Source organism: Triplophysa rosa, linkage group LG11, assembly GCF_024868665.1.
Source record: "Triplophysa rosa linkage group LG11, Trosa_1v2, whole genome shotgun sequence".
NCBI classification, from domain to species: domain Eukaryota; kingdom Metazoa; phylum Chordata; class Actinopteri; order Cypriniformes; family Nemacheilidae; genus Triplophysa; species Triplophysa rosa.
In genome coordinates this window covers 6677435-6690073 of record NC_079900.1, presented here as the reverse complement: position 1 = coordinate 6690073, position 12639 = coordinate 6677435, and the positions used below count along the sequence as shown (strand labels likewise).

The window sequence follows — 12639 nt, the reverse complement described above, 5'->3', positions numbered from 1 at the left end:
GTCAACAATATTCCAAATTTGTTAGTTAGATATTTGTTTACAACAGTTTTGTTATTTACTTAGAGGAAAGATTAAACCTCTGTATATTTCATAGTGAAATCAAGAGTGCGACTGCTGTCTTTAGATCTATAATCTCTTGGATTAAGGCGTTCAGGACCTTGTGATGGGATTAGCTAAAGTGACGCACCAAAGGCAAGAATCTTCTCTTCATGATAACAGAATAATCAGACGTGACATTTAATTGCTGTTGACATCACACAGGGAGACCAAATGTAAGATCCTTAGTAGGTCAAGGACTGAGGGTATCGTCGAAAAACAGATTGTCCCTCACCTGATGATGCTCTGCCTCCTGTATAAAAAAATCTGAAATTCAATTAAAATATTCATTTGCATTAAAATGAGAGCTGCCAGATCATATTTTCTAACATTGTTTGGAATGACCTGAAGTTAAGTTGTTTGTTTGTTCTCACGTACAGGTGTGTGTTACTGGAAAGCAGCTGGTTTGTGCAGGTCATGTGGTCTGTTCCTGTAATAAGAGAGGTCAGAGGTCACAGTGGGGTCACAATTTCAAAAACCAGTATTTTATGTGAGAGTGATTTCGTGATCACTTTGTTACCATGTCAGTTATCGCCCTGTTGCTTTTATAGGTGACTTCTTGATTAAAGGGACAGTTCGCCCAAAAATTTAAATTCTGTTATCATTTGTTCACTCTTGAGTTGTTTCAAATATATTTTGTTTTGTTTTGATGAACACAGCGAAATATATTTGGAAGAATGCTTGTAACCAAACAGTTCTTGGACACCATTGACTACCATAGTAGGAAAATTTGCTTTACACATTTCTTTGTTCTGTTGAACACAAAATAAGATATTTTGAAGAATGTAGGAAAGCAAAGAGTTCTGGGGCGCTTTCGACTACCATTGTCATTTTTCCTAGTCAATGGTGGCCAAGAACTGTTTGGTTCCAAGCATTCTTCCAAATATCTTTCTCTGTGGTCATCAGAACAAAGAAATTTATACAGATTTGGAACAACTCAAGGGTAAATAAATGATAACAGAATTTTCATTTTTAGGTGAACTGTTCCTTTAAGTTCTGTGGCACAAGACATTACAGTAAATAAAATCTCAAAGGACAACAGGCCACACGCACAAACAAACAGCTCTGCCCTGATTCCAGGTCAGCGTGATTTGAACTCCCTAATTACCAAGATAACATAAGCTGATCAGATGAAGTGGAAGTGTCTTCATTGGGGATCAGTCTCCACGCCCCACCATCTGGAGCTGATCCTGAAAAGGCAAAGGCGCCGTGTCGAAGCTCTCAGTTTATCCACAGATGACAAACCCCTTACATGGTCCTTTAAAGAACATTGAGTGACCCGTTCCCTCCATTGGCTGCCCTGCTGATCAATAGGTAAGTAAAGCATATCATTGCTCAAAATGATAAATCTAAGGATGATATTATCACTTGGACTTCAACATGTCATTACAGTTAATGTTATAAAAAATGTATTATATTATTATGCAATGCTCTGAATGCCATTATATTATCAGAGGAATGTCTTCTATACTGTTTCTAAAAATGTAAGTGTTTTCTAGAAAAAGTAAAAAAAGCAAGTGCTTTTAGGCCTTAGAAATGGTAAGTCATGTAATATTTAATATAAGATACCTTGTTTGCATACTGACACTTTGTAGCGAAACCAACAATGACTTCACTAACAAAAAAAGTGTTTTGAAGAATCCATTTGATGTGGTTAAGTTATAAAAGTGAAAAGAGTTATCTTTTCCTTCTTAACCTTAGTTATCTTAACCTCTCGATTAAATTGAACCTAATCGGCAGAGTTACCTGAAATCTTTTAATTCCTGACACAACTTACCCATGATCCAAAAGGACCAAATACTGTCACACTGATCTGATCAAAAGATGCAGTTGTGTGGAGTGTTGTTATTCCTTTTTCTTCAGTTACACGCAGATTATCGTGAAGATTAATCTTCGTCCTTTGTAAGGACTTTGAAAATAAGCATGGCGATAAAATATTTCATGTAACGAAAAAATAATTGTGATGTTTCTTCTTTCAGGGCAAGATGGCACGGGACATGTCCGATGCCGAGATCATGAAAATGGAGCTGGATCAGCTTCAGAAGGAGGTGAAAAACACTAGGGAGCCTGTAAGTATCTCCAGGGCGGTCGTACCAAATATCATTTAGCATTTTTTTCTGAATATTTTGATCATGCTTACTGTGCAGATAAAAGCATTGTATTCTCTCTCAGATTTCCCCCTGACAATAAGCACAGGAAATGTGACAAAAATGTGCATATTCAGTGTGTGCTTACTAAAAGGATTTCAGGAAAAACGGAGAATATTTCAGTTTAAGAAAACATTCAGTGATATGGATCCTCCAATATGGGTTGTTGGTCAAGTTTCAATTTTGAAAGAGCTGTAAACTTGACTTGCATCTGACACGCTTTCTTTCCTCAGGTCTCCAACAGTGCAAAGGAGATTTGTGAATGGGTTGAGACCCAATCTGCAGAGGATCCTCTGATTAAGGGCGTTCCTGAGGACAAGAACCCCTTTAAGGACAAGGGCGGATGTATAATAACTTAGCCCATATAAAATCTTTTGGACTGATTTGATCTCTTCCTCAGTGGAAGTCTTTAGGGGAGAGCTGCTCTTCTTCTAAAGAAAGACAGCTACTGTTTATCCAGTTTGAGCATTTTAAAATCTGTTTAAATGATTTAATGGGTGTATTAATTGCTTTGGTGCATGAGTAAATTAAAAACAACAATTCAGTATTTCCACTGAAATACCATTTTTCTGGTGTATGCTGGTTGTGCATTGGCCTGATTCCAGCAAAATCTCTTTCTCTGTCTACCATTTTCATTATTACATACTGTTTGCATTAGAATTAGTTTTTTCAGTAAACATTTTAAGTGATATGTAAAAAATGACATGAAAATATATTTGAAACATTGTGCACAGACCAGTATTATAAGTATGTTTCCGCAAATTTGATTTTAGCTCTAATACATCTGTTAGTATTTCAATATTGTGTTCAATGGTACCGCATAACATACCTAACACCTTTAGGGATCAGCATTGCCATATAAATGGAGAAGAGTTAAGAAACCACCCAAAAAGACTTCTGAAACATTGATTTCGCCCTTATGTCTAAGCTTACCACTGATGATAAGCTTATTGTCTTTAAGAGAACACAAACGTAAGCCTTTTGGCAACACACATAAATGAACAAAGAGGTAATTTAGAGGAGTTCACTGTTGCTTTAAATTTTCTTACCAAAATATTTGTTTTGTATCGTGCAGACTAAATTAACTAAATCTTACTTGTGCAGTGTAGGAGTTAAGACACATTAACTTTGCAAACTCGTTTGGGTTTGAAGAAAATGTTCTGACATCAGCAATCAGACAATTGTTCTACAGCGCCACCTACCGAGAAAACAGCAGAAGTGACGTACATCGGTAAAAAGTCAAATGAATGTTTTTCTATTTAGTAAAAGCCGTTTTTGTTTAATAATGCATCATACACAAAATTTAACTCAACCTTGAATCCATCAAAACACGAAGAAACAACTTTTTGCTAAACATGCATCAGTTTGGAGAGAGAACAGTTATTTATGAGGTATAAAACCCCTTGAATACCAATTTGTCTTTGGTTTGTAAGCTTATTTACCTGGGCCCCAAGGGGTCCGACACCTTTTAAATCTTCCGGTGGGTATTTGGAGAAGGACTGGAATCAAAGATGTGGTGGTGAGCTGTTGCTCAGTAGGACTAAGTGAACATTTCCTTAGGAAACCTGTATAATATTTGCCTGAGATGAATGAATGTAGCCTTTGTGAGAGGCAGACCTCTTCTCTCTCGCTCCAAGATCTTTCACTCCTATAGCTTTAATACAGGGATGAACTGGAATTTCAAAAGCAGACTGGGATCTATATCAGCCTGTTCTCATACCAGATAATCTTATTATCAACCCCTTACCTGGCGCAGCTCTTTTTTAGCCTACATCCACTGTTGGAATTAAAATGGTTGTAACTCATGAATGCTTTGGAGTACAGACCTACGGTTGGTCTCATTTGAAAGAAGACACTTGGAAGATTATTCCTCAATTATTATTATTATTATTTTAATTATTGTAGTTTATACGGAACGGCGCCATGAGAGTTTAATAACTAGCCTGCAGCATTTCATCGGACGCACGCGCTGGCCGAAGTTAACTTCCGTTTGTATAATATAATTTATTTTATATTTCATATTAATAATACTTTATATCAATATTTTATTGTCGATTAATTGTATTAAATTAAAACTACTCAACAGTTATTGATATGTGATCTTACTGGCCACAAGTTTATTTGTTGCCGCTAAAGGCTGGAATACACTACAAGACTTTTGCTCAGATTTTGCCCAAATTTTCAGTCTGGACTTGTTGCAGAAAGTCTGCGCTAGTCTGCAAATTTTATTGTGTTGTGTGATACCCTGTATTTCTCTGCAAACTTTCAAAAAGTCTGCAAGTGTGTGATGTCTAAAACTCTGTTCAGATTTTAAGTTGTGTAGTGTATTTCAGCCTTAACAGTGCATCAGCTATTTGATCTCGTTCAAGATGCATATTTGCTGGAAGATCAATTCGATATACTTTACAATTCCCAATATGTATAATTTGTTTTGTAATAAACTTGGTTATACTTAGGCCATAATCATGCCATCTGACCCATCTCTAAATTATAAACAATATGAAAAATTCGCACCATTGCATCAAATTATATTCAAAGTGCAACGAGCCACGCCCAAGGCCCCAAAACACACGCATTACGTGCATTTACGTGAACGCAGAACGCATGTTTTAATCTCGAGCAAAATTGTATATTTCTAGCTCATAAAGGACTCATCAGATGAGCACTTTCAACAAGTTGGTATGATTTATTAAGGTCTTCATGAAATATCTGGAACATATTTTGCTTAAAAACTCAATGGCTGTGTAAACAAAACCCTTTTTGCAGCTATGCAAAAATAGCTAAACAGCTAAAACAGCTATGCTCACAGCAACCCATTTTAGTGCATGTCTCTTTAAGTGATAATGAGTTACAGCGCACCCCACCCCCTTCCGTCCGTCGTGTCAACACAACACACGTGTAGTACTGCCATGGCAATCGTTTAGTGAAACTATGTTTCCTGAACTCCTCTGCAGTTAGCTTCGTTTTAAACGTCTCAAATCATTCGTCCGGAGACTAAAAAATCCGTCACAGCAAACAGCGCATCCTAATGCACTCACGTTGTGCGTGTATGCTTGCCTAAAATCCACAGATCTCAGCAGAATTATGTGGATTTTAGCACTTGTCGTTGACAAGTTATAACGTTACACACACGACGTGAGAGCGTAACTAGGATGCTGTGACAGATTTTTCAGCTTAAGGACGAATGATTCGAGATGTTTAAAACGAAACTAACCGCAGTGTTCGCCCTGTTCATTAGCAAAACAAACAGCTTGCCACAGCTTAACATATTAACGCACATAATGTATTAACATACATACAGCTAAACTCCAAGTGCCCATTTGCCAAATAACATATAAATACAGAGTAAGTTTAACACTGGCTTTGAATGTTCTATTTAGCCCGTGACTGACTTAGCTCCCTTCGCTATCATATGCTAACGTTATCCTCCTATATATACGGTACATTTATGTCAATTCAGACTGTTGATAAATATTACTTACATCGGTAGCTTTGTCTCGTACAGTTGGTCTCGATCCCTCTTGAGGAACAACTTTGAAGCTAATCCTGCTTGTACTGTCCCAGGTTGATAAAGCACTCCGGCTTGAAGTGATTCGCACAACAAGCAGGTTTTTACTTATGGTTTCTGAGAGAAATAAATCCACTCCTGTCCCTTCCGAGGTTAGGACTCTGTGCAGCGACTACATTGCATGTTGCATGTTCTCCACGAACTTTAGCCATGGCGTCACGTACACCACTGTCGCTTGCAGCGCCGTAGGTGGAATTGTGTAGATTAAGGGGCGGTAATATTATAATAAGAGCCTGCTTTTACGTCACAACAGGAGCGAAATCTGAACGGTTCAATTTCTCGCATGCTTGCAGGGAAAGGCTCATCAAAACAAACGTACTGGGATCTTATTTTTCACGTTTTCTGGGTTGCTAGATGCACCGGGGACCCGATTATAGCACTTAAACACATGACTCCTTTAACAAAGTCCATGGATTAAGAACACATCTTCACATAGTTCACCAAATTAAAATGTATTTTTATATTGCTTAACATCTTATTTCAGTTTCAAATAACCAAAGCATCAGTCAAATAATAAATACAAGCATAAACAAACGTTAAAATTATATTGCTATAATGCGTGTTACATTTATGTGTATTTATTTTTAACTTAAAAGTAAAGTTACAATATTTATTCATATTATAACCTGCGCAACCGTGCCGTTGCCTTTCTTTGATGATGTTGCAGAGCATTCCAATTGAGCGTTTTTTTTTTGTTCATGGAGTAGGGAGCAGTGAACACTGCGTAGGAACCCTATCAAACGGAACGCAGCTCTGGTCGCACATTCTGGTGCACCAAACTTTTCAGCAGAAGCTTGCGTTTCCGGTCTGTCGCATTCGCATGCGTATGAATGGAAGTCAATGGAGCAAAATGACATGTGTGACCGCGGCTTTAATATTAACATGTTTCTAACAACATATGTGGAAAATAACACATCCAGTTTAATGGCACAGATATTTAAAGGTAACTAGGCCTAGTACTGACGTATGTTGCTTAACCAACAAGAGTGTGTTTTGAATAAAAATACAGTGAGACTAAACACTTGCAAGGATGTAAATAGCAGCACGGGCGTCGCTAGACCCCTTTTACTGGGGCACGTGCCCCAGTATAAATCTGCTGTGCCCCAGTATAAATTTCAAGTTTAAGTTTTAACAATTTACTTTATTTGTCAGTGTAATCATTTACATTGAAAACAGCGGCAAAACGGATCAACGTAGTAACCTAATTCACTCTTGTAAAAGCGATGCAGTCGCGCTCTTTAACCAGTCCGAAAACACAAACTGGAGCCGTATTTTCTCGCAGTCCCAAATCGCCTACTCCCATACTATATAGTAGGCGAAAATGAGTATGAGTCATGAATAGAATGTCCGCAACCTCAGTATGCAAAAAACTGTAGGCGAGAAATACCCGGATGGTCTACCACTTCCGCCGAGATTCGTGAGTGGATCGGATGGACACTTATCTATCCCATTATGCCACGGGAGCTGAGCAACGGTCAAATTTCAAAAGTAAATCAAAAAAATATAGCGGAAAACTTGCAACCATGTTAATAAAGTTACTTTAACATAATGTCATGGCTCTGCTTCCTTAGTCATGTTTTTCTTGGTCCTGTAGCAGAGCCATGACAAAGTCTTTGGTTATGTGTGGAGAGAAACTTATTGTTGTCCTTTGGACAATAATATACGTTCTCTCCAGTGTCTTGTCATTGGCCCCGTTCCTCTCGTTTCCTTGTTATCTTTCCCTAAGTGTTTGATTACCCACACCTGCCCTGTGTCGTTATCCCTTGTTTGTGTTTCCCTATATATACCCTCTTGTTTCTTTGTCCTGTGCTCGTGCATTGTACATGGTGTCTTTCGTGGCGTTCGTCGTTGGATGTTTCCTGTGCGTTTTGTCTTGCCCGTGCTCCAGTTTGGATTGTCTTGTCACATTTTGTAAGTGTTAGTTTAGTTTGTCTAGTAATGTTTTTGCTTAGTTTATTGTGAGTCAGTCTACGTCCTGTTTAGTATCCTGTTTGTTTTGTTATACCCCCTCGTGGGTTTTTGTTTTGTGGTTTTTTTTGTCAAATAAAGTACCCTGTTAACCCCTTCATCTCTGCCTGCCTGCATCTGGGTTCTTCCCGCCACACTTTTATGACAGAATGCACGAGCCTATTCAGAACTCAGCGGGCAGCAAGATGGACGGCACGGCGTCGTCCTCACGGTCCGCTCAAGCCCGCTTGCTGTTAGGTTTCCGCCAGGGGAACTACGGGAATCGGGTGTTCGCCGGGGCATTCTCGGCGGTGGCTGAGAGGGCTGAGTTCAACGAGGCAGAGTTGAAGACGATCTTCAACTGCTGCCTCACTCAGCGCCTCACCCCGTCTGAGAAGAGGCTGCTGGGTCCCCTAGGGTTCGCGGCAATGGTCAGGTTCGTGGCCAACCGGGACGATCCCGGGGGTGGGGTTCCACGTGGGACTTCCATCTCGCGGTCGATCACGCCGGAGGGCCTCGACCTGACTGCCGCTGCCCGGGGGGACTCGGTACCCTCCGGCTTGAGCTCCACGGTCCCCGTTCACTCTGGTGGCGCCGGTGGCGAGCGCGAGGGAGGGGATCCGGGGATGACGTCGGCTGATTCCTCCGCTGCGGAACTCCCTCCGGTCCCCACGGATTCGCCAAGGTCGGCTTTGGATCCGGTGGTGCGGAGAAGGAGGGAGAGGCGCAGCGGAGGAGCGTCCACGCCGGTCCAGCCGGCGTCCAGTCCAGTGTCCAGTCCTGCGTCTAGTCTTGTGTCCAGTCATGCGTCCAGTCCGGTGATCCAGCCGGCGTCCAGTCCGGTGATCCAGCCGGCGTCCAGTCCGGTGATCCAGCCGGCGTCCAGTCCGGTTGTCCAGCCGGCGTCCAGTCCGGTTGTCCAGCCGGCGTCCAGTCCGGTTGTCCAGCTGGCGTCCAGTCCGGTTGTCCAGCCGGCGTCCAGTCCGGTTGTCCAGCCGGCCTTCCAGCCGGCGTCGGGCCCTGTCCAGCCGGCCTTCCAGCCGGCGTCAAGGCCTGTCCAGCCGGCCTTCCAGCCGGCGCCCAGCCCTTTCCAGCCGGTCCCTGGGAGACTCCCAGGGCCAAAGACTGTTCCCCCCAGGACTCCTCCTAAGTCCCCCAGGACTCCGCGCCCTCAAGCGCAGCCGGGGACTGGGACTGTTCCCCCCAACCCTTTTGGTTTGCCCCCCGTGAACTCTTGTTTTGCCCCACCCCCCTCCCATGTTTGTTATTTTTGATGTCCCACCCTAGTCCTATTGTTATTTTGTCTTGTCTTCCACTGATTCTGTTCTCCATGTTTTGTCTGGTCTTGTCTTTGTCTCAGTCTTCCTTGTCCTGTCCGTCTACCCCTTGGTGAGCACCTGGAGGTGCTCATTAAAGGGGGGGCTTCTGTCATGGCTCTGCTTCCTTAGTCATGTTTTTCTTGGTCCTGTAGCAGAGCCATGACAAAGTCTTTGGTTATGTGTGGAGAGAAACTTATTGTTGTCCTTTGGACAATAATATACGTTCTCTCCAGTGTCTTGTCATTGGCCCCGTTCCTCTCGTTTCCTTGTTATCTTTCCCTAAGTGTTTGATTACCCACACCTGCCCTGTGTCGTTATCCCTTGTTTGTGTTTCCCTATATATACCCTCTTGTTTCTTTGTCCTGTGCTCGTGCATTGAACATGGTGTCTTTCGTCGTTGGATGTTTCCTGTGCATTTTGTCTTGCCCGTGCTCCAGTTTGGATTGTCTTGTCACATTTTGTAAGTGTTAGTTTAGTTTGTCTAGTAATGTTTTTGCCTAGTTTATTGTGAGTCAGTCTACGTCCTGTTTAGTATCCTGTTTGTTTTGTTATACCCCCTCGTGGGTTTTTGTTTTGTGTTTTTTTTTGTCAAATAAAGTACCCTGTTAACCCCTTCATCTCTGCCTGCCTGCATCTGGGTTCTTCCCGCCACACTTTTATGACACATAACTAATATAAGATACTTATACGTAAAATACATAATGTTTACCTTCCCCAGTATTGTTGCACTTTAGGAATAGCGGTTTAAGTGTAGTATATCCGTCAAATTAATTGGTATATCCATAATTGGTGGCGTAATGGGTTGTCAAATTAATTAAGGTCCGGTGTATAACGTCGGAGATCTCCCGATAAATAGGAGTGCGTCCGGTGAGTGTCTCTTCCCAAGTACAGTTCTGGTTCATTCTGAGGACGGCTGCGGCGTATTGTTTGGGTAAGGTACTATTAGCAGGTTAGCGTTTTTTCTGTAGAAAAATCGTATATTCCTAAAGCCATTGATTATATGGTTGAGGTCCCAGAAAGACTACTGACCGTCTACTGTTGTATTACCGTGCGGCTTGCCCAGCGCGTGAACGTACATGAGTCCTCTTTTAGGTATGAATGCTACTAATTTACGGTAGGATATTATAAACATGCCGGTATCGTCAACCTTTTCTTCTTTTGTAGCTCGTTTCTGTGGTGAAGGTGGATGATTGCTGTTGTGTAAGGCTGGGCGTTAATGGTCCGAGGGTTTCGTGCAGAGGTGGGTAGTAACGCGCTACATTTACTTCGTTACATTTACTTGAGTAACATTTTGGAAAATATGTACTTTTTAAGTAAAATTAAAAGTGTGTACTTTTACTCTTACTTGAGTAAATTTGTAATAGAAAATCTGTACTTTTACTTCGTTACATAACTTACATTGGTAACACTTTAAAATAATGGTCCGTTGTTAACAAGTAACTATGCAGAAAGTAATAGGTAGTACTACATTAACACTTACCTTAATACTATTAACTAATATAGAAGCAAGATTAACTAAGCAATAAGTAATAGCTAATTTAGGACAAAGGTAGTTCCTTATTTGGTATTTGATAATTACTAAAGAAAAATGCCATCATTGAGAACTACTTGCGAAATACGACCAATTAATAAAGAAAAAACAATTAATTACTAATCTCAACATTAACGTACATAAAGTGAAAAAATAGGTTGTTTGTGGAAACAAATTTATGAATAAATACAAATACCAAAAGCCTAATACCAAAACATGAATGGATATATTCTACATATATAGCCTATCCATAGAAGTGTTAATGTAGTACTACCTATTACTTTCTGCATAGTTACTTGTTAACAACGGACCATTATTTTAAAGTGTTACCCTTACATTGCGTGACGTTCCTTCATTTTAAAATATGCTTTTTAAAACGCGTTGTTTATTTCAAGGTTGTCGTCTCTTTTTACGGGCATTCCCGAGTGATCGATTCTTTTGAATGCATTAACTGAACAATGGGCAAAACCACTTGAATAGGCTAATGAATCCGTTCAAATGATTTGTTCAGTTCGCAGCACGATCTGAATCCTCTGAAGCAGGATTACTCACTCCTCGTAGCGCGAAACTTAAGAACACGCAGAACACAAAGAGCGTTGGATGAAGTGGATATGAATCTATATCTATACAATCAAAACTGCAAATGTGTCATATTGTTTGCCAGCAATGATAAATGCCCGCCATATGCGCGCACCCGCGCGACCTGTTCGTCAGACACAGCAACATGCGCGTTACCTGTCAGACACAGAGACGTGGGCTTGCAGAAATATACATTTGAAGAACAGAAGGTAGAAAACGTGTTCATGGGCGTGTGGTTTACTGTTTGTTTACAAGTAAGAGCGTTTCACAACACACACGTGACACAACACGAGAAAACATGAACTTTGTTCAAAAATGTGTCTTTCATTTAAGAGAGCACTGCAGATGTTCTAGATCATCTTAGGAAATGCTCTGAGTTTAGTTCATGCTTTAGTTTGACATGGTCTATTATTCTAAATAAGTTGTGTAAACTACATTGACATCAGGACTAGATGAAATTTACAGAAATGCTTGTCTCTTCTGTGTTTGTCTATTCTTTAGTCTGTCTCTCTAGTATATTGCAAAGATATCTGCTTATGATAATTAAAAATATTGATTAAAATGTAATATTATAATATGGGCGTTAATATTAATTTTATGTAGTAGGCCTATATAATCAGATACAAAGTAACTAAGTAACTAACTACTTGAGTAGTTTTTTCATTGCATACTTTTTTACTTTTACTCAAGTAATTTTTAAAATAGTGACTTTTACTTTTACTTGAGTAACAATTTCTCTAGTTACTTGTACTTTTACTTGAGTAAAGATTTTGGCTACTCTACCCACCTCTGGTTTCGTGAGCTGTGAAGGCTTATAGTGTGTTCAGACCAAACGCGAATGAATCGTTAAGCACGAGTGATTTACATGTTAAGTCAATGCAAAGACGCGATAAACCTACTTGCGGCGCGATTCGCGCGAATGAGGCGGCGCGAATGACGCGATTCGCGCGAATTGAGCGTTTCGGGCGTGTGACGCGTGATTCGCGCGAGTTGAAAAATCTGAACTTTGGCGAAAATTCGTGCCGCGTTAACCAATCAGGAGCTTGCTCTAGTAGTGACGTGCAGCGTCTGTGCACGAAGGCAGCCCAGAGAAACAGATAAGCAGTGCAACTAAAGTCTATTTGAATTATAAACAGAGAGCGTCTTTGCAATAACTAATCACATATTTAAAAACTACAATACTAATTTATAGCTAGAAATGCAATCAGAAGTTGTTGAAAGTGAAAATGAAACTTACATTTATACAAAACTATGCTCCAACGGGCGTGTCGGTCGCCATTTTATTTTTTCGAGCTTGCGTCTGTTGTGAATTTCACGCGCTTAGCGAGTAAACTGAAAATGTTAAAGCGTCCAACTACGCGCGAATAGCGCTATTCATTCGCGCAAGTCGCGTTTGTTCTGAACACACTATTAGAGTTAAATATCCTACTATTGCTCGGGTGTGCAAACTGC

The 12639-nt window shown here is 40.6% G+C and overlaps 1 protein-coding gene across 1 annotated transcript; it reads left to right on the top strand.

Annotated features, from left to right (window-relative positions):
• The first annotated feature begins 1030 nt into the window (after nucleotides 1-1030).
• gngt2a (guanine nucleotide binding protein (G protein), gamma transducing activity polypeptide 2a) lies at nucleotides 1031-2978 on the top strand. Its single transcript, XM_057346895.1, has 3 exons — nucleotides 1031-1410; nucleotides 2076-2165; nucleotides 2477-2978. The coding sequence occupies exons 2-3, from the start codon at nucleotides 2082-2084 to the stop codon at nucleotides 2600-2602; spliced, it is 210 nt and encodes a 69-aa protein (XP_057202878.1). The 5' UTR covers nucleotides 1031-1410; nucleotides 2076-2081; the 3' UTR covers nucleotides 2603-2978.
• The last annotated feature ends 9661 nt before the right edge of the window (nucleotides 2979-12639 follow it).

Coding starts and splice junctions, on each gene's coding strand:
- gngt2a (XM_057346895.1), top strand. CDS start 2,082: ATGGCACGGGACATGTCCGATGCCGAGATCATGAAAATGGAGCTGGAT. Junction 2,166..2,476: donor TGAAAAACACTAGGGAGCCT/GTAAGTATCTCC, acceptor TTCTTTCCTCAG/GTCTCCAACAGTGCAAAGGA.